General features: G+C 41.7%; 1 protein-coding gene across 6 annotated transcripts in view; it reads right to left on the bottom strand.

Annotated features, from left to right (window-relative positions):
* The window catches only part of STXBP5 (syntaxin binding protein 5), a 119,102-nt gene extending 106,938 nt beyond the window's left edge, over positions 1-12,164 (bottom strand). For 4 of the 6 annotated variants that reach the window (XR_014546728.1, XM_083607950.1, XM_083607952.1 and 1 more), the window contains exons 1-2: positions 10,575-12,164; positions 8,908-9,005 (exon numbers count right to left, since the gene is read on the bottom strand). Coding sequence is in view for 5 of the 6 variants with exons in the window: in XM_083607950.1 (XP_083464076.1) it covers positions 8,908-9,005; positions 10,575-10,730 (254 nt within the window). In the remaining variant the exon portion in view is untranslated. The remainder of the gene's footprint in view (positions 1-8,907; positions 9,006-10,574) is intronic. The other 2 variants (XM_083607953.1, XM_083607954.1) reach the window with 1 other exon arrangement.
* Positions 12,165-27,291: the final 15,127 nt, after the last annotated feature.

Here is a 27,291-nt window from a genome sequence, read left to right as displayed (position 1 = left end):
GAATTTTGAAACTTGTTGTAAGCCAAACACTCACTCAACTCAGCTAATAACAGAGGCCAGTGTGTGCCTGCCTCTTGCTCCTAAATCCCAGTGCAAGTAGCAGTTGGAACTGAATGTCCTCTCTTTGGGAGAACAGTAAGCTTCCTGCAGCTGCTCCTTCTCTGGTAATGGGTAAGCTAGGCTGGTACTTCCCTTGAGACAACAGTCCTCCTGGGTGGCAGGGGATGCTGCCTCCTAATAGTCCCTGGTCCCCTGGCTGATGACAAGCCCAGAGTGTCTGCGACAACTCTCGCTCTTTTAACTTCCAGGTAAATTTGCTGACAAGCTTTTGTAAATCCATTGCCCTTGTCCATCATTAAGTGTTACAAATGCCACTAAACCTTCCCCAAAATATTAGCACAGGCATACAGGGAAAAGTCTGATCAACAACTTTTTTGAACTTATTGGTAAGGCAGATACAACTTCAACTATGAAACATAAATGTAGTTATAAGAACCTTGCTATATTTACATATGGCAAAGAAGCAGAAATACTAAATTACTAAGGCACATTATCCATCTGATTGTTCTGCAAAACTGCACCACCAAGTTGAAGTAAGCCAGGTATAATTACAATTAGGTTACTTTCTTGGTCATTTGCCTAATTGGTTCAAATATAAATACCACCCTATGGAACAGATGCCCCAAAGGTAGCAAATCATTATTTTATAGCATTAAATGAAGGTTTCTAACGGCGGAATTCTATGCCTGTCTACTCAAAAGTAAGTCACACTGAGTTTAATGGGACTTGGTTCGTGGTAAATGTGTATTGGATTGCAGTCTAAAAGTGTAAAAAAAGGATAGACCGATCTGTTCCTCCTACGGCAATTAGGCAAACAGCTAAATACAAGGATGAATTGACATGTTACCTGAAGATGAATTTAAACTCACAAAAAGTATTGCAAGTACAGTGTACCTCGGGTTAAGAACTTAATTTGTTCTGGAGGTCTGTTCTTAACCTGAAACTGTTCTTAACCAGAGGTACCACTTTAGCTAATGGGGCCTCACACTGCCACCGCACGATTTCTGTTCTCACCCTGAAGCAAAGTTCTTAACCCGAAGTACTATTTCTGGGTTAGCAGAGTCTGTAACCTGAAGTGTCTGTAACCTGAAGCGTCTGTAACCCAAGGTACCACTGTACAACTACGAAAAATGTTTCCATTAGTATGGTTATTAAAACCCAATTTTAGTAATTAAATCAACTTGTGCAAGAGTTTTTTTAAAAAAAATGGCTCACTTTATTAGCTATGCCAAAAAAAATGTGATCACCAGGACCCTTCCCTGCACATCCACACAAGGAAATGGATAATTCCTGCTCCCTTCCCCAGATTGGATTCAATTCCGAAAGCACATTTGAAGGTTTCCCCATTTAGGCTGCAATCCTAGTGTCACATACCTGGGGGGAGTAAGCCCCATTGAAGTCAACAGGACTTACTTTTGAGTAAGCAATGTTAGGATTGTGCTGAGGCACTCCAGGCATATTGACTACATAAGGGACACGGAAGGTGGAAGCTTGCTGGGCTGGGATCAGGTGTGGCTGCCCAGACAATACACACCCACCTATGCAATTCCTAAGTTGGGGGGGGGGAGGACAACAGCAGGGGTGCAACACTCTTGCCAGGGGTCAGTGGCACACTAAACACACCAAGCAAAAATGTGGAACCCTCAAGTTACACTTAAGAAGCTCAACATACAGAGTCATCATTTATGAAGCCAAAGTTCTAAGACCTAAAGCTGCTATGACACTTCTGGTGCCAAAACCTTGACAAGGGAGAAACTAGACTAAGGTCAGAAAATTGCTGAAATTAGAAAGCTAGAAATACAAGCCTGCTGTGAACAGACTATTAACAAACGTTTGCAGAAAACAGATTGCAATTTAAATAAAACTAACTTGCTTGAGGAAATGCTTATAGTTTCTTTTACACTATAAACAAAGAGATTTTAAATAAGCTTGATAAATACACGAAGTTAACTGAGAATGATGCGGCACAGAATTACAATACTGCATCACATGGAAACTAGAATAACGTGAGCAATTACACATGATGTGTAGAAACATCTCCTGGACATATTAATTATCAAAGAAATACCACAATCAAACTCCCCAAACTAACAGTTAAAATATGGTTTCAGTCCCAGTAGGAAGCTTCTAAAACATTAGATCACCAAACCAATAAAAACTCAATCAACTACCTGGGTGGAATTGAAAGTACTCCAGCACTATTATCCTTCTGAAGCAGCTGTTAAACCTCAACCATGGAAAATGGTCCACTAACATCTTGGCATTGCACTACTTGCATGGTGACCTGCATATGTGTATATTTATACCTATATCCCACAACAAGGACTGGAAAATATACAAGCTCCCAAGCTTCCTCCAAAGGAAGACTGAACATGAAGAGCAAAGCTCAGATTCGAGTAAGACTGAAGTTAGAACATAGCATAGTGATAGCACCATAAAATAGCACCAAGCAGAAGAAATGTAGGGATACTCTTGTATAACTGAACAGAGTGGTGCCAGAAGGAGGTTGCACATTCTGCAACGACTTTAACCACAAGACAAGAGTATGGGTCTGCTTTACCGTTGCAATAACAAAAAGAAAATGCCAGAACAAACCAAACAGATGTTTCAATTTATAAATAAAACACCTTTTATGTAAAACATATGGCTACATTCTACAAACTAAATGAATAATTTGCTACAGGTCTGTTAAGTGTCACAAATCACCCTATTCTCAAGAACCAAAGCAGAATCCTGCATGTGAAAAAACTGATGATGATGTCTTCAGAATACAGTACCCACATTTCAAGTGTTATACTGAAAACTATTGAAGCTTCCATTTAAAGGGCATTCATAACAAAAATAGCTTCCTGTCTACTTAATAGGGAAGGTCAAAAGAGCATTTGCATCCAACTGTTGGAGTTGTTTACACCATTTTTGGGTTAGATGGTGGTGTCATGGTGGAGCAACTAATGGTGCTCCAAGAGAAAAAAATTGCCTACATCCATTTCAAAGTATGTTCAGACCCAGATTCAGGAGTGAATCAGCCTCAGTCATCCTCATGGATGATTGCTACTGGGATAAGGGTAGTGGGAGTGCAACCCTGCTTCTTCTACTCTATCTCTCAGTGGCTTTTGATACCACTGACTATGGTGGACCAAGTCCATGGGATGGATATTGCAGAGTCATGCTCTTTGGCCCCATAGCCACTATGTTATAGGGTCCCAGAGGCACTATTTTCTCCCCAGTGCTATTCAGCAGCTATATAAAGCTATTGGGAGTTTAGGGGCAAGGTGTCATCAGTATGTTGATGACACCCATCTTGCTTCTCAGTTACACTGAAATCAGGAGAGGGTATGAAAAACCTGGACTGGTGCCTGGATGCAGTGGTGGACTGGATGAGGGCCAATAAACTGAATCATGGGAAGACAAGGTTTGTGGGTGAGTGGTTCCCAAATCTAGGAGATAACCCTGGATGGGGTTGCATTTTTCTCTCAGTCTCCTCTTTACCAGACTAAACATATCCAATTCCTTCAACTTTTCCTCATAAGGCTTTGTTTCCAGACCCCTACAAAGGACAGGCACCTAATGGTCAGGGGTGATGGGAGTTGTAGTCCAGCAATACCTCATTAGCTTCCTCTGACCTAAAAGGTCTCTTTATGAGAAGGCACTTTGTCTTTCGTTTACTACAAAATTAGCATTCCCAGTTTTTCTCCCCCATCTATCAAATGACAAAACTAGGAAACATGTACTTGGATAGCTTGCTACTATTTGCAGCTCACTCACTTACTCTTGAGTACTGGGTATATTCATAATTTTGCTAGTACAAACTAAGACATTTCTACTTTTGAGGTACTAGTCATACATAGGCTTACATTCAATAAGGTCTATTAAACCAGGGGTTTACTTCTGAGAAAATATGCACAGGACTTTATGTACATTTAAAAAATATACCAAATAGTACAATTGTATCTATTAACTAAATTATAATTGATGTGCTATAGGCTCTTAAAGCAGTAGAATAAGCTGATGGCTGTTATTTAAGTATTGCCTACATCTCATTTTTCCTCAAAATGTTGTTTTCTTTGAGGGCACAGTTTTTTCTATGGTTTCAAAATTTTCAGAATTTTTGTGTCTCTAATGACAACCTAGATTACCTATCTATTAGCAGATAACGTACACAGAACCTGTGACTGATTCATGGATTCGCGTTATTTCAAAATTGGAGGTTGTGAGTAGTTTCAGTCCAAACAAACCAGAATCAGTAAGCGAAGAACAAACCTTAGCTACAGATAATGCTATGTTTGGTGCAAAAGAAATCACAACTTCCAGTTTGGATATAACACCACACCAAGGATTGTGGTTTGCTGCCCCTGCCTTCTAGTAAGGAGGAGCAGAACAGCCCAAAGAGGTGCCAGAAATCACCATGAACACCTACTCGTGCGCCCACCTGAGAGGTGCTGGAACTGAGTTCCAGTGAGTTTCAGCTGAAAAAAAAAAGCCCTCGCCACACTATTCATTTGCAGAAGACACTGAAATTCAAAGAAGATGGTAACACAAACCACCTGTGGTGTTGGAAAATCACCAAGCTAGTAAAACAGATGGCTAAAAAGAGATACTCTGGACATACTGCTTTATATATAATCTTCAAATTGCAGAGATCCACTGTTTATGAGGTTTTCAGTGCTGCAAGATACTGGATAGGGAGATCTCATAGGGAGATCTCAAATAACCTTTCTTTATAGGTGCAAAGGTTTCTAGCAATTAGTCAGTGCCTGAACTGAGATTATGAAGTTTCATCTCAGTTTCTATTAGCAAAATCACTGGATATTGCCACCTAGACATAATAAATATCCTCATACAAAATAGAAGTTCTGGATTATAAAAGGGAAGTCAGGTGATGAAGGCTGATGGTGACTCAGAAGTGTAAAACATACAAGCAGTATAAATGTGGGAAATTGGTGGTTGCCACACCGAAAGAAGACAAGCTAAGGGGCACATTACTCTTAGAAGTGACTGGAATAAACTTACTATCATAAGGGAAAACAATAAATGGGAAAGGCTAATTGTACATTTTACTTGTGCTGTGAACTGAGAAATTTTTTCAAATTGATTTTAGATCAAAGTACAAAATGCTTACATTTGATGCTAAATAAGGTTTATGTACTCAATAATGCAAAGACATTTTTAGAAAAGCAATTAAGATTTGATACCACTTTGTCATATATATGCAAGCAAAGCATCAGAAAGAAACAAAAGCAGCTTGTAAGATTTGTTAATCTGTTATTGAAATTTTAAAAGGAGGTAAAGTCAGTTGAGTCCATTGTGCCAGAAGGTAAAGAGGAATAGGTTAATATGGGGAGGGGAGTAGGTTTTTTGCTACAAACTCTAAGGAAATATTAAAGTTAAAAGTAGGCAGGCCGTTTACTTCCTTTAACATAGTTGTTAAAACAGAAATTTTCATTTTATTTGCAACTGTTAGTGTTAGCAAATGAAGTTGTTTTAGCAAATGAAGTGACACTTTCAAGAAAGTCATTATTTGTGAAGTGACAGTTCTGGGACTACAGGCTACTTACTACAACAGTGGCTGGTTGGATGGTTGTGAAAACATTTGCACCAGGAATCTGAAGACTGGGAAGGTTCTGATAGCCTCCCTTTAGGTTAATGTAAGAAGAATACAATTTCTCTTCCCTAGCTCCAAGACATTTCCCTAGACCAGGGGTCAGCAACCTTTTTCAGCCATGGGCCGATCTATCGTCCCTCAGACCATGTGGTGAACCGGACTATATTTTGAAAAATATATATGAACAAATTCCTATGCCCCACAAATAACCCAGATATGCATTTTAAATAAAAGCACACATTCTACTCGTGTAAAAACACCCTGATTCCCAGACTATCTGCGGGCCTGATTGAGGTGATTGGGCTGCATCCGGCCCTGGGCCTTAGGTTGCCTACCCCTACCCTAGACTTTCAAGGCCGGCTATACACACCTCTTCCTTTGCACTAGGAAGATGGGAAGGTAAAGAAATAACTAAGAGGGCAATGAAGAGGGCAATAATCCAGATGACAGTATCAAGTTGTGCTTATATGTTTCATCAGGTGTTTATGGTGATTTGAAAAGTATGCTAGGGCACTCTCTCCATAATCCAAAACTTTTTCAACAAATGTGACAGCAAAAGCATATAATATTTTATATATAAAATATAATGATCACCAGCACAGTCCCAGTGGACAGACTGACCATTGGTGCAAATTGCTAAAAGCTGCCTATGTCCGTTGTTGTTGACAGTCAGTTCGACCATGAGTCTTTGTGGTTTCATCCAGTGCTACAGGGTATTGTCATGAACAGTATTTGAAGACCAAGTCTTTTATCTGGGTAAAAGACACAGTGGTAGAGCTTTTACCAAGTCTATCGTTCTGTCCTATTTTCTTCTCTAAGGAGTGATCTGCAGCAACTCACTCCCAACTATCAAACTGATTTGAGTCTTCATTCACTTTTTTGTAACATTCCAAATTAAGTAACAGGAATCCCTTCTACAGGAAGCAGTGCCAGAGGAAGGATATTCCATAAAGAGCTTACTTCCTGTTTGTCTCACCCCATACTGAGCATCAGCCTCCACACATTGATCCAGTCTCAATCTGGGTGGGTCAATACATGGTACCTGGTGTTCACCCTTGAAAATCAGCAATTAAAAAATAAACAACAGCCACGCCTTGCTGACTCTGTCAGCAACTACTCTTTCAGCTAAGGAAAGGAAGAAGCTAAAATTCAGAAAGAAACTGCTTCACATCGTGAAATGTAAATGTTTTTTAAGATGTAAAAAACCATATGCAGATTCAACATTGTGAATCTAAACTTGTAACTAAAAACAAAATAAGCAGTACAAACAAAGACAAAAAACACCCACTTTTTAAAAACTATTCCTTCTATTAGATGGGCAGACAGATTCTATCAAAGCTTACTCAGAAGTAAATTTTGTGGCTAGTAAAAGCTTGTTCTTTCCAGCAGAATTTTGTAAGAAAAAGATGTGTTGCACACGCTCGCGCTAGCACTGCATGTGTCTTTAGGACAGGAATGGCCACCCTGTAACTCTCAATATGTTGCTGAACTATGTCTTCCCTAATTCTTAATAAGTGGCTATACTGGCTGTGACCAATTGGAGCTGTAGTTCAATAACGTCTGGAAGGCCACAAGCTAACCATTCCTACTTCAGAACTACAACCCTTTATAGTCATTCCAAGCAACCAAATCATTAAACTATCATCACTTTTGAGTGCACAACCTGAGAATTCCTTTGCTATGGCCAATATGCCAGGAATAGACCAACAAACCTCATTTATTCAACCTTAGCCTGTGGCTCCAGAAGCCTTCCTGCCCAAGCGCAACTCAGGCCAGTGGCTGAAGTGAGGTCACATAAGGCCACCAGACCTCCAACAACACCCAAGGGGAATATGGTGCCCCGTTCCTTTATTTCTACCTCTGACCATCAAAGCATACTGAATGTGGAATATACACTGAGTGACCTTAATGTAATTCTTCCATACGTTTGCTAGCTTTTTAAAAATAAAATATTTCTTTTCTTAATACCACTTACTCTCATTTAAGGGTGCACAGTATTGCAACTCTTATCATTGGACACGCTGTTGAAGCAGAAGAGATTGTTACTCACTATATACTATTTTAAAAAATTTACGCCAACCCGTATTTATACCTTAGTGAAAAGTTCTACTGATCAACCACCACATTAACAACTCTTTTCTACGAAACTCATATCTAATCCAGCTAGCGTCCCTGCCACTCAAAATTGTTCCATAAAAGGATACGCTATGATGCTATGCATTGAATATGGGTTACTACCATTATTATTCATTAAAACTTTCCCTTAAAAAATGTGCATTTCATCAAAACTAGTAGCAAAGTCATAGTGCGGGCATAGGCAAACTCCGGCCCTCCAGATGTTTGGGACTACAATTCCCATCATCCCTAACTAACAGGACCAGTTGTCAGGGGTGATGGGAACTGCAGTCCCAAACATCTGGAGGGCCAGAGTTTGCCTATGCCTGTCATAGTGCAAGGAAAGCCAGAAGTTGTTGGATGCAGCTCCAATCATCCCCAATCACCACGACCAATGCCCAGGGATGAGGGAGCTGGAGATAATCACAATGGTTACCTGTGCCATAGAGTATATGCAATTATTCAATGATTTTCTGAATCATTTCTATTTTTTCAAATTCAGCTACGAAAGATCTGGGCTTAATATTTGTTCATTTTGATTTTAAGGACACACATAAACACAAAACATTTTTTTCATTTACAGTAAAATTGTGTCTTACTTGTAAAGGAACACCTTGAAATGATTATAGTAAGAACACCGTGTAGCCAAATACATAGTGTTATCTCCAACCCCCATTTCAAATTCATTTCCAGTTACAATTTGTAAAATAATGATTGCTAAACAGAATCCTTATATTCTACACTGAAAACATTATCTGTTGCTTTAAAGCAAGGAACCCTTACAGCAATAGAAAAGAGTGATAGACATAAGGGTCATATTTCCGGTTTACAAGATAAAAACTAACTTATCTGCATTAAGCTCTGCTAAGTAAACTAGATAGGCTGTTAGCTGGGATACTGCAAAAATAATCAGGATGGTTTCCCAGGAAAATAAAAGTACTGGTTCCACTGCTAGTACACGCACATCAGATAAACAGAAGTAAACGCAAAGGAACAGCAGCTTCTCCCCTCCCCCACTCAAATGCATACCTGACTTGCAGAGTGAATTGAGACACTAACTCCAGCACAGCACAGTAGGCAGTGGCAATCTTCTTAGTAAGTTTCTTTTAAGAAATACAATAAAAGGATACAGCCTTAAAGCGCCAGTCTGAGTCCCGATGGCAAGTATCTTCTGAACAGGATCAAAAGCCAAGGCCGAAGGCTGATAGGGGAAACCATGGCGTACAGTCTGTCATATCAGAGTGGTGAAGCAATGGTGCAACGGGCAGTAGAAGAAAAATAAAACAAAGAACAAATGAGAAAGAAGCAATGTCATTTTACTTTCACTTAATTAAAGGAACCACAAGTATATGAAAGAGCAGAATTATCTAAAAATGGGTAAATAATTAATTCAAACCTCACTGAACATGGATATAATAAAATGAAACCTTAATTCTATCCCTACTCATGTATATTTAAACAAAACAATCTACCCATTCACCTCTCACCTTTATTGTATTCCTAGCCTAATCTGCAATTCTTTCCATAAATAGCTGTGGTTAAGACATCTGAATTAGAATCAAGAGTCCCTGGGAAATGTGATGATGCAGCCAGTTCTGTAAATTAAATGACCACTAATTATAAAAATGGCTCTTCAGAGAGCCATCACTATTTCTCTGAAGCAGGCCCTGAATGACATAAGCTTGCTAGCCCAGGGTAGCTTTCAAAAAACTCTTACCCACACAGACACCCGCAACTAGAAATTGCAATAGCAGTCCCCTTCTTTGCAATATCTGAGCCAAATAAATTAAGGTGGAAAAAATACATTCTATCACATTCAGTCTCAAGTGCATGTCCCCCATGCCTTATAATTACAAAAATAAGTGTGCATCTCAGTTCAGCATTTTGTGGCATTTTGTAGGGGGGAATCTGCAAATACAAGTATACTTAAGTGAAATACATGTGTCACACCTGAATCATCAAATTAGGCTAGCTGGTGGGAAGTTGCAGGGGAAGGGGGGGGGGAGTACAACGCAGGTAACACTAAAGAAAGTGTTTTAATCTTTAGGATCAACCCCCCCCCCGTTGCTTTTTAAGAGAAAGTGTTCAATACACAAACAAGTCAAACTACAGCAGCTTCGGCCACAGGTGTTGCAAAGGTAGAGATAAGCATAACATCCACATCATTTCTTATTTCAATTTGGCACAGCTGGTGAATTAAACTGCTGCATCATCCTTTTGGAATTTAGACCTCAACTGCATATACTGTGCTGTGTCTGGATAGAAATGTTACTAATTCATCCAACCAAGCACTCCATCCTAAAAATTTTAAAGGACTATTCCTCTATAATGAACTGATTGCGCTGAAGCTTGTTAAAATGCCTGTGCATGGAATGATGGGGAGAATTCGGTGCCAGGTCCCGTTATCCACCCCCCCCCTTTTTATAACACTGATGAACACAACACTGATGAGCCCATTAGATGTTTCTCCTCCAGAGCGAGGCATCTCAAGATCCGCGAGTGCATTTTAGGAATACTGTAGCCTGAAACGCAAGCGGGTGAATTGTGGTTGGAGGGGAAAAGATGCTGCTAAATAAAAGCCTAGAGTCCATCATAGCATTGGCGTCATCGGCGTCGCCTCCCCCACCACCATAATTTTTGTATCAAAAAAGAAGAAGAGGAGAAAGACAGATGCAAATCGACAGCTTTGGAACTGGAAGCATCAAAGTCCAGAGGCTGCAGAGCCCATCATGGCTACATCATCGTCCTCCACCCCCCCTTTCCTTCCCAACCGGCTGTTAACGGCTGCAGCATTCACCTTGCAGAGCTGGAAGTGCTCGGACTGTAGGGTCTCCTGGATGTCGTTCTCCCGGGTTGCAGGCGGCGGCTGCTGCGAGGAGGCGGCAGCCGAGGAGGAGGAGGACGAGCCCGCCGTCAGGCCGTCCAGCACCTTCCTGATGTTAAATTTCCTCATGGTCTCTCCGGCGGCGCACCCTATTCTTCTCCCTCCTCCTCTCCCTCCTCCCCCTCGCCACCCGCCTCTTGCCGTGGCTCCTGCTCCCGCCTTATCACACGCACCTCAGGCAAAGCACAGCAGAGGCCAGCCGAGGAAGGGAAGAGGCAGGCAGGCAGGCGGGAGGGCAGGACGGCTGGTCCCGGCGGGGTCGAAGCGGGGGGGGGGGCACCGAAACAGAAACGCCTCTTTCTCCCCTGCTCTCTCGCTCTCTCCCCACCTTCCCCTTCATCCAACCATCCCCACCACCATGATGTGCATGGAGGGGACCGAGAGCCAGACGCAGAGGCGGAGGGGGCAGAGCACAGACACCCTCGCCAGGTAGGGAAAGGGAGTGGACCTGGCCGAGGAAAAGGAAGAGCCCGACAGGAAGGAAGGAGCACGGAGTAAATAAATATAGCGCGAGGTTAACGCAGCAGCAGCAGCAGCAGCGCTTCCTCCTCCAGACGCGCACGGAAGACACACATACACACACACACACACACTCTCAGGCAAGCGAAAGCCGGGAGGCGGCGGCGGCGGCTTCCCCCACCCTCCTTCTGCCGGGAATACTCGGAGCGCCTCCCGCCTCGCTTCTCCCTCCAAGGCTCCTCCTGGAAGGCCTCTGCCAGGCAGCCTCTTGCAGGCTCCGCCGTTCCCTGCCTCGCTGCGCCTCGCCGCCCAAGCCTTAATCCTGGGCCTCTCTCCGCCACTGGCTTCAGGCCCGTCCCTTCCCCACGCACACACGACACGACACGCACACCCCCCTCGCTACTGCGCGCCTGTCAAGCGAGCGAGCCGAGTGCGCGTCTGCCTCGCTGCTTCTCTCTGCCGCCTTCTCCCCCCCGCGCTCGTGCGGCTGCGAGCCACCAAGAAGTGACAGCGGCGGCAGCAGCCTCAGCTTCCCACCCCTTTCCCCTCCTGCCAGTCGCGCATAGTGGGAGCAACTACGGCAGCCGCTGTCATCCCGCCATGTGCCCCCCGCTCCGCCGCCGACTCCCGCCTGCCTCCCTCCCTCTGCGCTCCAGACGCCGCTGCAACTCCGCCCGCCCCGGACGCCGGCCTCCCCTCAGTGCGACTCCTGCCCCGGGAGCGTCACCTGAGGCGCTTCGCAGTGGTGGTGGCGGCGGCTGTGCCGCCGGCTGTCACACGCCCCCACAACCATCCTCTCGCAAAGGCTGCGCCGGGCTTCCGCTACCTCCTCCTCCCTTTCCCAGCCTCGGTTCCCCTCCTCGCTCGACAAACACGGAAATTCAGCCCCCGCCGTGAGAAAACAGCGGCGGCAACGACGCTGCTGCTGCTGCTGCTGTCGCCGCCTTCCTTCTCCTCCTCCCTCCCCCACCCGCTCTCCACACGCCACCACTGTGGCAGCTGCCGCTGTTGCCTCCTTAAACTGCTGGTGGTGGCAAAGCCAGAGCGAGTAACGGGGAGCATGCGCGCTCCAAGGCCTCCAGCAGCACCCGGATGTCACTGCTTTCCCCCACCTTTCCCTCTTTATTTATGTATGCATCTCCCCCCCCCTTCCCCCAAATTATTTATTGCTCCTTAGTGCCTTTTCGAGGTCGATGCAAAGAAGGCCTTTAGGGCCGCAATCACTTACTCAGGGAGTAACACACACAACCCTAACGTGCATGATTAGATCCAGCTGCACGTTTGGTGGGTTTGGCCCCACTCTCTCGCGCTAACTCTCCCTTCTGATGTGGCTTAAATAGCTACGGCTCAAGTCCTACGCACGTTACCTAAGAGTAAGCCCCATGGAACGCAGCGGGATTTGTTTCCTAGCTGAAAGTGCATAGGAGCGGGCTGTATCTTAACTGTTCAAAGAAGGGATTAGTAGCGCAGGACCAGCTCGGAAACTGATCAGCTGGGGCAGCTATTCGTCTAGATCCCCCGCCCCCAGAGTCTGGGTCTGCTGATTCAGCACGTTCTCTTCCACGTCCGCCCGCCGCCACTGCTACAGAGTAGTGCGACGGCCCTTGGGGGTGATCTCCGCTGGTCCCTAGGAGAGCCCGGGGATCTGTTCCGTGTTCTAAACTCCGCGCAGTGGTAAAGAGTATAATCCCCTCTCCCTGTTGCTTTCCACACACGCCCCTCCTCCGCTTTCCACGCTTCTCCAGGGTTGAGGTGGCTCAAGCTGAACTGGAAGAAGTTTCCCGAGAGAAAAACAAAAGAAGAGCGAATACAATAGCGTTTTTTGCTTGCTCTCTAGTGTTTTATGATTGGGATAATGTATATCTGACATGAGAGGAGAGCGTCCTGCAGGATTCTGATTGTGGCGAGATACTGTTTTGTAGAAGCGAAACGAGACAGTGGGGTTAAAGTCTTGGATGTGAACCCTTCCTCTAAACTTTGACAAAACACCTAAGTCTGAAGTAATGTGAGAGAACAGTTGTGCAGGGGCATACCTAGGATTCACCAGGTTGGCCCCCACCATAGGTGAAGTCCGAGGGGCGCCTTTGGCAGGTACACAAAGGATGGGAGGGCACCCCTCATTAAGGGCACAAAAGACTGGGCACTGATACAGCTCCTCACCAAGGGAATAAGGGAGCCTAGGTGCACCTCTACAGTTGTGTAACACACGGTGCTTTGAAAAGAGCTACAGAAAATCCTGATAATGATATTGTCACCCTACTGTGTTTCATCAGGCAATGCCGAATAACTGTTTGGTTCTGTTTCGGACCAAGCATGGATGCTAGTTAGTGTTTTCTTCCCATAAATTTGTGTCCCACCACATCTTAAGGCCAAAAGGTATTTAAAATTCGGATTTATAATGAAATGAAATAGCAATTCATTTTTAAACCGTAAAGACTAAGCCTTAGTATTGAGGCTTGTTGCTATTATAAACAAGAACTACATTAGATATTTCAGTGGTGGTGATTCAAGGTTATTGCAAGACCTTTTCTTTGAATGGCAAAAACATCTTGAACACCCACAGAATCTCAGGGCATTTTCAGATGTGCCATTATGTGACCATCTGGGGGCGAGCCTGATTGAGCGTGGTGGGACTTATTTCTGAGTGAACGTGTATCAGGTCGGACTACATGAAACACATTTGAACCTCTCTGGATTTTTGTGCCATGTGTAGGTGCTGTTAATTTGGAATTTGAAAGAAACAGCCAAACTACATTTTGGCACAGGGCATGTTATACACCAATTTGGAGCAAAGCTAGTTAAAGCTTCATGTGTGACAATGACCTCAATCTGTTGATGTGGCTAAGGATTACACTTCTGTCATTAAAACCTTTTTTTGTACCCTGGTGACTGGAGATTTTGGCCACAATCCAAGACAGAATTACAGGCATGCAAACTAATAGAAGCATGCTTAGCTCTTCATCCTAGTAAACTGTATTGTGGGTAGAATGTGCCTACCTGAGCTTCTAAGCAGTCCACTGCAATTTCTAGTCCCTTGTTAGAGAGGTGCATTTGGTAGCTTTCTAGCTTTCGGTGAAGATTCACCTCTTTACCCTGACATTTGACATCTGAGGTCTGTGCTTTCAGGACTTGCATTATTCTCATCACTGTGATTTGTTTTAACTTTTTAATTCTGAATTTTAAATCCTGCTGGTGAGGGGCAGGAATGAAATAATAATAATAATAATAATAATAATAATAATAATAATAATAGTCTTAGACTGACCCCCCCCCCGCTAACTCTAGCCATGGCAAAGAAAGAAAGTGCCCTGCATCATTTTATTTTATTCACTGGCTACTAGCCATGATGGCTATGCTCTGCCTCTATAGGAGGGGAGAATGTTCCTGTGCTTGGGTCGTGCTTGAGAACATGATGTTGGAGTAGATGGGCCATTGGCCTGATCAAGCAGGCTCTTCTTATGTTCTTATTTTACTTTTATATAAAACATTTACATCCTGTATTTCCTTCCATAGTTCAAAGCGGCTTACAAAAATAGTAAAATATAACACAATAAAACACAGTACTGTACAATAGAAGCAGCTATAAAAGCCAGCGGTAAAACAGTTTAAAAGTTGCCTGTAAAGATCATGAAAGAAACAAGATAAAAGAAAAGGTGAGGAATGACTAGAAAAGCAAAATAGTTACATATAGCTATGGTAGTCAGCAATAATAATAGCCCAGCCTCTAAATGCCAAATGCCTTCCTAAGTAGGTGTTGTTACATTCATTCATTCATTAATTTATATCCTGCCATTTCTCCAGATTCAAGGCAGTTTGCACAAATTAAAACTATATATACGGAAAGGTAAAACGCAATCAAATTATAATAGATTTTAAAAAAAACAAACCCAAATCTTTTAAAATACAGATGTTTAAAGCAGCGCTGCACTATTTAAAGCCCTTTCCTTACAAAGACAGCCAGTTTCCCAAAGCCTGTTGGGAAGGGGTACAAGGAGGAAGCCGGTCTAGCTTCTCTAGGAAGAAACTTGGCATAAGGCCAGAATGGAAGGGTGCAAAACAAATCTTCATAGGCTTGGCATTCCAGAGTATGGGTGCAACAATAGAGAAGGCTTTCTTCATCTAGGCCTGCATATGAAGAAGATGGGAGAGGTGATCTGGAGATGTGGACTAAGGTGTAACCAATATGCAGATGATGACACCCAGCTCTATCCTTTTCATCAAATCCAGGTCAAGCAGTGGGTGTTCTGAATCACTGCCTAAGCACAACATTGGAGGGGCCAATTAACTGAGGCTCAATCCAGACAGGATTGAGGTGCTCTAAGTGGATGACTCCATGATTCTGCTAGTGGTTTGTCATCTGCAATGGAATGGCTTCTATTCTGCGTACAGACTGAACTCAAAGTGCTTGTATTAATCTTGAAATCTCTAAAAGGTTTGGAGACAAGTTATTTTAAGGATTGGCTGTTCCCATATATACCTATCTGGGTGCTGAGATCTTTTTGAGGCTCTTCTCCAGGTGCCCTTGCTAAATGAGGTGTGGCTACTTAAGAGGGAAGCCTTTTTTCAGCAGTGGTGCTTCAGTTATGGAACAACCCCTTAGAGAGGCTAGCTTGGTTCCCTTTGTTGTGTTCTTTTTAGTGCTGGGTGAAGACCTTTTATGTTTCCAAGGCATTTCAGCCTCTCGACTTTTAATATATTTTAGGCTGCATTCCTATTCCCACATACTAAATAACTACAGGTATAGGATGACACTTTGTGACGTAAAAAAACCTTTCGATAGCCTGGAAACTTCGGAGCAGCTGTCAGTTTTATTTTGTAGTTGTTAGCTTCTGTGGATCACTTTATGCTCTGTTGTATTTTGTGGTTTTGTTTTTGTATACAACTGTTTTTAATTAGTGTAAACTGCACAGAGAACATTGGTTACTGGGTAGCCTATAAATACGGAAAATAAAATAAATGACAATTAAGAGAAATGGCAGTTTGAGACAGAGAGCTGAGCTCTCTAAGCATATTAGGGTGTTGACTCTCTCCTTAGAGATTTGATGTGGGAGCAGTGACCTAGATATGACTCCATCTAGGTACAACCTGTACATTTGTGTATAATGCAAATATTACAAAATGCCAATAAGCATTTAGGAAACTCCAAAGGGGAGCAAACCTGAGTAAGTGCTGCATCCCTGGAACAGAGAAGTAGGGTGAATGTAAAGCAACAACAATACAGTATGCTAAATCCAGAACATTTTGTACCCCTGGTTACTTGTCAAAAGACTAATAGCCATAGCTCTTCCTATGCTCTCAGTTGATGAAGAACTTGGAATAATATATTTTTGGTTTTTAAAAATCCACCACCTCATCTTTTAGAGTAGAAATTGGTATTTATTTACTTACGTTTATATACCACCCAGTAACAAAGGTCTTCTGGGCCATTTACACTAAAAACAACACAAAGCTATTGGCCACAAGTGAAATATATGAACATAGGAATTCTGATTATGCCTGCCATTTTAAAAAATGAGAATGAATCTAATGTGCTGTATTGAACATGTATGTGCTGTATTGACCAATGCTGTGTATTTTAATGGAAGCTGCTATCATTAGCTATATTATTTGTATATCTGTATGGCATTAATATTCAAAGAATGTGTAGTCATGTGTACCTTCAAACTTGAAATTGATCTAGCCTTGCAAGTTATTGCACTAGAAAAATAAAAATGTTTAGGACAGAGCAGTGTTGGCTACACAACGCATCACAACCTGTCAGGTTGCACAGGTGTCGCCAGCCTGTTGAGGGTTCCCTGTGGGCACAGCAATGTAGATCGGCATTCCTGTGCCAGGAGGATCAGTGCCAGAGTAGTGTCACAGCATGCATTTCCTGACATAATGCTGAATGCGGCAGAAGAAGGCTATGATGCCCCTTTCTTCGATTGCATAAAGCCATTTTGACCATGATGGAACTATGACATTGACACAACACTACAACCCTAAAAATGTATAGTAGTAACATTTTACAGTGTCATTGCAACTGATGGGTAGCTGAACTGAACAGACAGCCCACTTACCAAGCAGAGGTTAGTGCTGCCATTGTTATAGCAGAAGCCGTTCAGTTTGCCATTGCAGATACAGATATCGAATGGACCTTGAGCTCCTTCAGATTGCCACATTTATGCTGGTAACAAAGGAAGCATCTTCAGCTACAGCTGAAGGTAAGAGGGCAGGAAGAATTTCACTGTTCTTGAGGATCAGGGTGCTGTAAGGTTACAATGAAGTTAAAGGTTGTTGTTTTTTATCTTGAAGCATGTGCATTTGGAGAGAGCAGTTCAGTGGAGATGCTAGCATATTGCATGTAGCCCAAATGGTACCTGTGACTGATCCCTGTCATATGTATACAGATCCGTGAGATAACTGTTGGAGTCCCCTAGTCATATTGATGTTGACAAGTGGTGGTGGTGGTGAAATTGGAGAAGAAGATGAATGTGAAGCCATGGTGGTTAAGCAAGCAGGCGAGCCTGGTGGACAGCTAAGTCAGACTCCAGTGTTGTGAATACATGTATGTTTGCTTTAGACTACTTGTATTGCATGTAGGTAACTGTCAAAACGGCCAAAACAGCAGCAATGTGTGTCCTCCGCCCCCACTCAGAAAAAAAGAAATTGTTTTGTGCTAGCCTAGGCCACGGGATACATGGGGCAGCCAGCCTGGAACATCAGGCTTGTATGCTTGTATTCAGGGTTTTGTTTTGCCCTCTCAATTTATCCCTTATTTTCAGTGTTCTCCTCAGGATTTAAGCTTGATTGCCTTTGCAGTGAATTCCCTGAGGTTTGACTCTGGCTATTCCTGTAATTCTATCACTGTTTGAAGGAGTAATTTATTTTTCTGCTTATCCAAATCTTCTTTAGGCCAGTGCAAGGACTTAATTAATTTCCTTCCTCCAGTCTAAAAATGCACAGTACTCTGTTTCCTTTCCTTTTGTTCACATAGTCCATTGAGTTCTGCTTGCTGTTCTGTGTTCCACTAAATATCAGCTTTGGCCAGCTTGAAATTGACAAGGACAGCTTCTTCAAGGGAATATCTGCTTCCTTTCCTGTCTCCAAAAGCAGATAATGGAAGTTTTGTGAGCAACTGCAGCAATGTCTAGATATAACCTTCAGTTTTTGTTTAACATATATTATGCCTTTATCAGTTCAGTTGTGCACATCTTATATGTATAATTCAGCACATCTTAGAAATAGCCACCACTTGTCCAATAAGGCTGGATTTGAAAATTGCAATTGTTTTGCTTTGTTACACCTGTTTCTGCAAGCAAATCATCAAATTAAGGCTGAAATCTAAACACACTTAAGCAAGATTAAGTTCCACTGAACTCAGTAGTGCTTACTTTTGAGTATGTGTACAAGCTTATACTTGCCTAATCACATTATCAAAATTTGCATCAGATAAATTCAGTGACTGCAAATCTGGCTGAATAATTCAGATTTTTCCAAAAACTGGGAGTATAATCCTCCAAATGTACTTCTAAAAACACATTTAAAAAAAAAGAGAGAGAGAGGAGAAATTGTCATCAACATATGTGAAGAGGGAGGAACTGGAACTTCTGAATATTTTATTTATATTTCTTCTTTGTATTTTAGTTATTTCATTGCTTTATTATTGTAGCCTGCCCATAATACCAAGGATAAGACAAAATAGGTGAACATTGTTATGGGCTGAGCATTCCTTCATTTAGCGAATTGAAATTTAATTTTCCAGGTAGATCAGCTGATGTTTCATTAACAGGAGCTAATGTGGCTGATAGTCAGTTGGAGTGGGTATCTCTCTTGGAGGAGGTGATATCCCTCCAGATGAGAAGAGTGGTGTGGGAGATGGGGAGAGACAGCAAGAGTGCAGTTCACAGTTTGGAGAGTCAGGTCCATTATAGCCTAGGGCCCATTTTATGACTGCAGGAGCTTTACACTTCCACAATCTGCTATAAGCAGAATTAAACTGATTCCACATTCTACATGATTCTAAGTATATTTGACCAAGTTGCTGAAAATACATACACTAATTGGATGGAGTTTTGTTTCACTTGGTAGCCCAGGTAGGTCTCTCAACCAAAGCAACAACTCTTCTTCATAATATATAACAGTCTTTCTGGTCAAGCCAGCCTGTTGTGACAAGTGGTGGTTTTACGGTGATTTCAGTCCCAGTAGTAATGCTGGAGTAGCTAGACCCACGTGACTTCTACAATGTCAGGGTGTGGAGAAAAGTAAAGACCACACCAAGCTAGTCCCAGTCTACTTAACTCTGCTCTGGATCCATTTCTTTTGTGACACAGTGTTTGTAGTGTGGGGAAGGTTGCTTTATAGACAGAGGGCTTGTCCACATTTGAGCATTATTTAGCTGTTCCCCTCATTTGAATTAGACTTGAGTAGTTCACACCCACATGTATTTAGACTTGTATATGAGGAGCAACATTGGTCTTTTGTGTTCCTACAAGCAGGTGCTCCTTTTTGTATTTGTCCTTGCCTTCTAAATTGTTGATTCTATTATGTCAACTAAGTACCAATAGGGCATGTGCAAAAATAGTTGTGCGCACCTTCTTTTGTTTGCTTGCTTGTTCTTAAATTCCCCACCCAAAACGTGTGCAAAAACACACAGTCATACCATTCTAAATTTGCTTGTTAAATTTTCTCTGTTTTGTGCAAATCTGAGTGATAACCTGAAGTGCCCTTTTCTGGAAAAGAAATTAAAGCCATTGTAAATTCTCAACAAACACTTTTCAGATTACTGCCCAATATATCCAGTGCAGAAATTTTTTATGTGGCCTGCTTGTGTAGTTTTCTGGTTTAGTGCAAAGCTGCATTATCAAAAGAAATAAAAATCCTCCATTCAAGAGTGCACTAGAAATTGTTACAAGGACTGATGGGAATTAAATAAAAGCATTGAAGGAGTAGTGGGCATGGAAAGGGGAGTAGAAGACAATGACAATTGATCCACCTACCAAGAAACACCAAAACAAAACGTCTGCAACCCTATATGGAGCCCAATTTTCCCCATTTTTTTGAATTATATCAAACCAAGAAAACCCAAATTTGCAGAAGGAAATCATTGAGGTTGATGTTGGTTGAGGGTAATGTCATGCGGCCTATGCAAATTAAATGAGAATGCAAACAGCTGACAAAACACAGTAAATTCCAGTGGACAAGCCCAGATAATATATATGATACATCTTAATTGGGTGTAATAAAATGCTGTAACCTGTGTGATATATTTGCCAAAAAGAAAGTATTTCGTAGTGGAGTAAGCAAAAGTATTGCAGATTTTCCTGATTTATGTAATTCTAAGTGACTATTATGATGCATTTTGAAAGCATTGTTCATATCACTTTTTAATATTTTACAGAAACTGTATAATTCTAGGTAATAATTCACTGGTGATACATTGTAAATGACTACTTACTTGAAAAGGAAGATCTAGCATTATATTATTTTCACTGTAATTGGAACACATTTCATTGTCAAAGTCTTGTGGCACTGTCAATTCAGTATATGTTGATATATTTTAGTAATACCTGTCCATAAAATAAATACCAATGGGATTCCAGTACATTATTCACTAAAATATCATGCGGCAGCTTTTAAGTTTTGATTGTGAGTAGCTCAAAACCAGAAGGTTAAGATGATACAGGGACAGGATATTAATGATGTGAAATACTCCAAGTTACATAGCAACCAGACCTTGATCAGGAGTAGTGAGAAGAAATCGGCAAAGGTCTCCAACTACAAATATGGAAATTGCAGCATTGAAGCTGAACTATGTGAGAAGACTAAAATGCCAAAAGAAATAGTTCTTCATTTATTCCTTAAAAGAGACCATTCTTCTAATTCAGTTTAATGTATAAAGCAGTATTAAACTCCAGGCAGGCTGCAGCTGTGTTGTCAAGAGATCTGCTAATTCACCTTTAGTGTGTGAAGTGTTATGATAGTCTTGTAATGACTATCAACAACCTTTGCTGTTAATGTTTTACAAAGATCAGCTGCATACAAGTGAATAGTATTGGTAAAAAGATGGATTTAGGTGAAGGTCCTCTGTACATGACCTCCCTCATGTTGAGATTTTTTTGTGTATGTGAAGGAAGGACCAGAAGGTTTGATAACCATCTCTAAAAGTTATTTGCTTGGATGGGTGCCATAGAACTTAGGAGAAATACTTTCCTGTGTCATTTGAGGCAGCTAAGATAAGGATATCTTTGTGCTGGTCAAGAGACAGAGTGTGGAAAGTGTGCAAAGCACTTACAGCTTCCTACCTTTTGATCCTGACATTGCTACTGTTAACTTTGTATTCCCGCCAGTGTGGTACAGTGTTTGACTAAACTCTCACTTCAGTCCAAATCTCAGACAAAGTCTGTTAGCCTGAGTTATCTCACTTGATAGCTTCATGTATAAAAGGAAGGGGAAGAAAGGAATCATGCATTGCCTGAGCTGCTTGGAAGATGGGAACATAATGGTGTTTTAATATCTGTATTCAAGCAGCTTCAAATGAACTTTCTACATCTAAGTGCAGAGAAGCTGATGAAACTTGTACTTCCTTGGCTGATATGCAATTTTTTGGGGGGAGGGTGTTACAATGCTTGCAGGGGCACCAACATGAGCCCCAGGTTACCATCATGAGGTCATGTTACATCAATCTGCCCAGCAGTGCTTCTGAGGTCTGGCAGGGCCTCCAACGTGATCTCTGAGGCCTTGTGGGGCCTTGGAGATCATGCCCAAGGCCTCACTAGACCTCCAATGCTACTTCTTGTTTGTACCAGAAGTTGCGTCGGAGGCCTGGCAGAACCTCCAGCGTTGCTTTGGAAGTCGCGTTGGGCCTCCAACGTGACTTCCAGTACAAACAGGAAGTTGCATCAGAGCCCACACAGTGGGTGTCAACCACCCACAATTTTTTTTTGTGGGTGCCTGAGCCCCCAGGGCCCCCTATAGTTGGTGCCTATGGATGCTTGTGTAAAATATCAGGAACTCTGAATTCTTCATCTCAAGTTAAAAGCCAAGCCAAATAAGAAACCATGTCTAAGCCTGCTTGCAACTTTCTAGCCTCAAATCATGTATAATTATTATGCTATTGCTCCCTCCATCCCTTTAAAAAAAAAGGGGGGGGGGGAGAAAGAGCCTATTGTGGCATGACTGGTGTAGGGGACACAATTTTCTCTTGCTGCCTGAGCCAAGGGATTATGTGATCTTTTGCACTGATGCCAGGAGGCCTGATCTTGTATTCTGCTGACAGTGAGCAGGATGGAAACCCACAAAAAGGATGCAAACCTGCTTTGTCTTGTGATTTTTTTCCTCAGCATTGCTTTAACGTACTCTTCAAGTAGGCGCATTGACATGGAACAAATATGCAATGAGGACCAAATATGAATCTTCCTCACAACTCAATGCTCTTAGAAATCTACTGATTTTTCAATGCAGCCTTTTGGCTACAGGAAGGTCTGGGTAAGATATTAGTTCGGCAACATGACCTGAAGGTCAATAAATGCAGGCTCTAGTGGATTAACTGAGAAAGTACATTCTATCCTTCAGTAAAAATGCCTTGCTTCGTCCTGCTTCTGATTAAAACTGTAAGGCTGTGACTTCTAGCACTTCGGTTGATCCTCTTTGGTATTATGAGAAGACAGACTCCCTCTCTCACACATTCATTCAGGTATTAGTGATGTGCAAACACCTTGGCTCACCTCAATTTTACAGCTCACTTTTTGCAGTCTTTCTGTGGAAGTGCTGAAAAAAAGCACCTAGAGTCCTTTTGGGTACTCACAAAAAGATTACATAAAACAAGTGGACAAATCTTTTCCCCACAGCCTTACTTCCCATTATTTATATGGCAATTAACTGTCATAGGCTGCTTGTGTTGAAAGATTATCTGCCACAGATTTGTGGTTTGGCCTTGGACACATTACCTCCCATTATGTGCCAGAAGTATGTGTTGGAGGACCTACAATGGAAGCTGGTCCAGTAAGGCAAATGATCTCACTCTGCTCTCCGCCAGCCACCACCTGCATGCTTACATACAACCAGTCCAGGGAAAGCACCGGTTGTTAGATTTCTCCACCTTGGTCTCAGTATTGCATCAACTGGGAGGAAGATTGTGCTCTGAACCTTTGCCTGCTTACCCACTCATTTGCTCCCAGGCCACTGCTCTGCTCCTCTGGGCAACTCAGAGGACCCATGGTCTACTCTAGATAAACAAACACAGAACCTTAGAGCAGGGATGAGAAACCTGTGCCCTTCCAACTATTGCTGGATTACAGCTCCCATAATCTTTTGACCATTGGCCATGCTGGCTGGGGCTGATGGGAACTGGAGTCAAGCGACATCCAGAGGGTGACAGGTTGTATTCCAACTTCAAATAATGTAAAAATGAATTCCACCAGTCCACCCACATAATAAAAACCAAGATCCATTTCAACCATTCATGCCTGACATTGGATAGCAAGGAAAACAAAACATTACTTTCTGATTCCCCCCCCCCATGCATAATGAAAGCAACTCATGATATGTGAAAGCATTTTTATGCTTTTCAAAACACACATTGGACACAAGGAATACTTTGTGCAACTATGTAATAAAAATGGTAAGCAGGACACCAACTTTCTAACACACACACATATTAAACATATGGTTTGTGAAACAAAAAACAAAGTACTTTTAAGAGTGAAATATTCCAGTGTGAAAAAATAGAAAATCAACCCTAAGCACTCCTGATATGTCAAACAGCTAACTGAACCATAAACAAAATAATTCCAGTATCTTTAACTAACAAGATTAATAATATTTTAGATTTTTTAAAAACAAAACAAAACATGCCAACATCATTTATGGCTACAGTTCCATGTAACTACTCCCTAAGGCTGCAATTCCATGTGCATTTGCACATCTCCTGTTAATAAAATCAATGGGGCTTAGTGCTGCGTAAGCATGCATAGGCTAATGTAACAAAAGTCTTAAAGAGGCCCCATATATTTCAATGGTACATATTTGGGATTATTTGAATGTAAATTATTTTAGGTATGTTGCTGAACTAAACTGCATCAGAGCACAGTGACTAATTTCAGAAAACCTCGTGTGATTCACCCAGTCTTTGCTGTGAAAATAATCTCTCTTAGTCGTGGCTGACAGAGGGAATTCCATCCTCTTCTGTGTCTTTCTTTTACTTTTAAAGCATGTTGGAAGCACATTCCCACTCAAAGAATTATGGGTACTGTAGTTTGTTAAGGGTTGCTGGGCATTTTAACTCTGTGAGAGGTAAACTACAGTGCCCAGAATTCCTTGAGGGGGGAATGTCTTTTGAATGTGCTTTAAAGGGTCGGTGTGTATGCAGTGCCCCCCCCCTCTCACACACACACACCCTATTCTCCATGATCTTTTCTGACTATGAAATGCCTTTCCAAGATGATGATCCTTTTTGATAATGATATATAGCCATCTGAATGGCTAGAGGAGTACTTATTTTTCCAACTAATACAAATCAGTAAAAGTCTTTTCTTTGTGTAGGGTCGTGGGGATGGGGGGTAAATGTCAAAATTGCCAAGTATGAATATTGACAAACACAGCATCTGACATTTAATATCTTAAAACAATTTGTACTAGAACTCTAGAATAGAAAGTTGACATTTCTCCAGTGTGTTTGCCTTGACACCCCCCCCATTGAAAGCTATTATTAACAACAGATTTGTTTTATCTGTGCAATATTTCCAGGATAGTGATCTACGCCTAGCTTAAAGTACAGTTCAAATTAGTATTATTTGTGAGACACAAGTATTTCAGCAGTAAGAATTCTTGAGAGCACAAGGGAGAAAATATTCCCATCCTCCACCCCGCCTGAGTACAATGGCTTGGATCCTAAGTTGCTCTTCTGGGGCTGCAGAAAGCTACAATGGGAACAGAGCAGTAGGAAACTCTTGTTCCCAGTAATCCCATGAATTCTGATCTTTGAAGTAAAACTAAGATCCAAACATACATTTATATGTTTATTATTTGTTTTGCCGATTAAAAACCCCCACAAAATTCATTACACACAAACAATGCATATTGTAATTGTTAGATATATGTACATTGCACCTTCATTTATCTTTTTTTTAAAAATATTTTAATTAAAAGGCAACTTCATTTATATAACCATGCATCTAGGAATAGGTGCAAATGGGCCCCCTGTAATGGGCATCGTAAAACTGTCACCTTTAGCTAATTAAATAATCTATGGCCTTTTAAACTGTGGGAGGCTGGGGTTATTATTTGTTTGTTACAAAGTTATGTATTTTTGTGTTTTTATACTGTAAACTGCCCCGTGGTCCTCTGATGAAGGGCAGTATGGAAATTTAATTAATAAATAAAATCATGATAATAATGCTAAACTTTATTATAATAAAAGAAGAATAGATACATGCTTTTTCTTTTTCTTCTTCTTCTTTGTTTTCTAAAGCCACCACTTGGAACAGGTCCATGCAGTTATTAAAGCAAGGACAGCAGCAGAATGCAAACACTCATGAATATGAACCTTAGCCACCTTTTAAAGATTCTGAGAATATTCTAGTGAGGTAATAATTTGCAAGGTGGTTGGCATCTGAAGCTATTTTAAGAAAGGAGAGGTTTATGTGTTTGCATTATAAGCTGGAACTTCAAAGTGCTCATTTGAAACCATCAAAATGATCTCTCTCTTTGCTGATATTTTGATAAAGAGTTTTAGACATGTTTTATACACTTTGAGAAAGCCGTAATGTCACTCATTATAAAAGTATCATTGTGGGCAATATAAAAGTTACGATTAGAATTATGAAACAATCATCTTAAATTGTTCACTTTACCTGCTTTAAAAAGAAAAGTACAGTATCATTTGTGATCCTTTACAGTTATTGCAAAATGACATTTTGGATGTTCACCTTTACTTCCTAAACTTCCCTAAACTAATTTTGTTGCAGATTGTTTTTGGTTTTGTAATCATTTGATCCTCCTGCGATTTGACATTTGAATTACTTTTTATTTCTTTGGGGTGTGTAATTTTTGTGCCACTGGTTCCATTGGAACTGCTTGAGAGTAAATAGTTTGATACAGCTGGTATTGAATGCTGTTGTGGCACTCACCCAACCTCCCAGCAGCAGAGTCAGTGTGGCTTACTGGAAGGAAAAGGCAATGGGCGGAGGAATCAGCGTGGGGCAAATACAATACTGGAGACAACCTGGTGCGCCTCCTGCTGTGCTTTCACCATGCCAACTCCCTTGCCACCTTGCCCTTCTCCTTCTTGGTAAGCAGCAGCATTTCAGTTTTCAGGTGAGCACTGCTACCCCCACTGTTAAGTTGTGGGTGAACATATCAGACGACACAGCAATTCTTGAAACAGCTCTTGTTTATTCACAGGCCAGAACAGAACTGAACTGAAGGGTTCAGCCAGCCTGCTTATATAGAGCTCCACTAACGCAACAGTAACCGTTTTCTGTAACTATCCAATCACTGAACGCCACTTTTGATCCCTTATTTGCATATGTGGACCTGAGTGAAAACTATCTACAGTATCCCCCTGCTGGCCCAGGGTGAGAACTTCAGTACATAACACCCACCTTGCTGTCCACCGCTGGACACAAAATAATACACTGGTTCCTATTTCCAGGTCAAGGTCAGATCATACACCCAAAGAGTCAAGTGGAGAAGCTTTTCCTGTATAGCTTTGGGTGGTGGTTTATAACTTGAATTTTCCATTAAAAAACCCTAATAAAAACCCTCTCTGCATATAGAAAGCTACTATGTCAGGAAGAAGCCTTAGCATAGCCTTTTCTTCCACCACAAGGAGTTTCCCACACCTAGGTGGGAGCATACAAAGGTTGCGTTCTTCACCACAGCCTGAAGAGATGCAATCCGGGGGGCGGGGGGAGGGAGCCTTACAACTTGATTCTGCTGATTATATAAGCTGGCCCTTATTCTTCCTTGATTGTAATCAGGAAAAGGCCACTGTGCTAAGTACCATACTTGGTATAAGTCCTTCTGAAGTCAGAGTGGCATATATATCCAGCATATATCCTTCCTTCTAATTGTTTTCTGATAATTCTCCCAATGACAGAATTTAGAAGGATAGAGATTAAGGCAATTTTATGTTGTATCACTAGTCTAGAGATAATTTTCCAAGACAGAACCTAGGCACACTTAAATTATC

This window comes from Podarcis filfolensis (assembly GCF_964270895.1).
Source record: "Podarcis filfolensis genome assembly, chromosome: 3".
Classification (NCBI taxonomy): domain Eukaryota; kingdom Metazoa; phylum Chordata; class Lepidosauria; order Squamata; family Lacertidae; genus Podarcis; species Podarcis filfolensis.
This window is presented reverse-complemented; position numbering and strand designations above follow the sequence as displayed.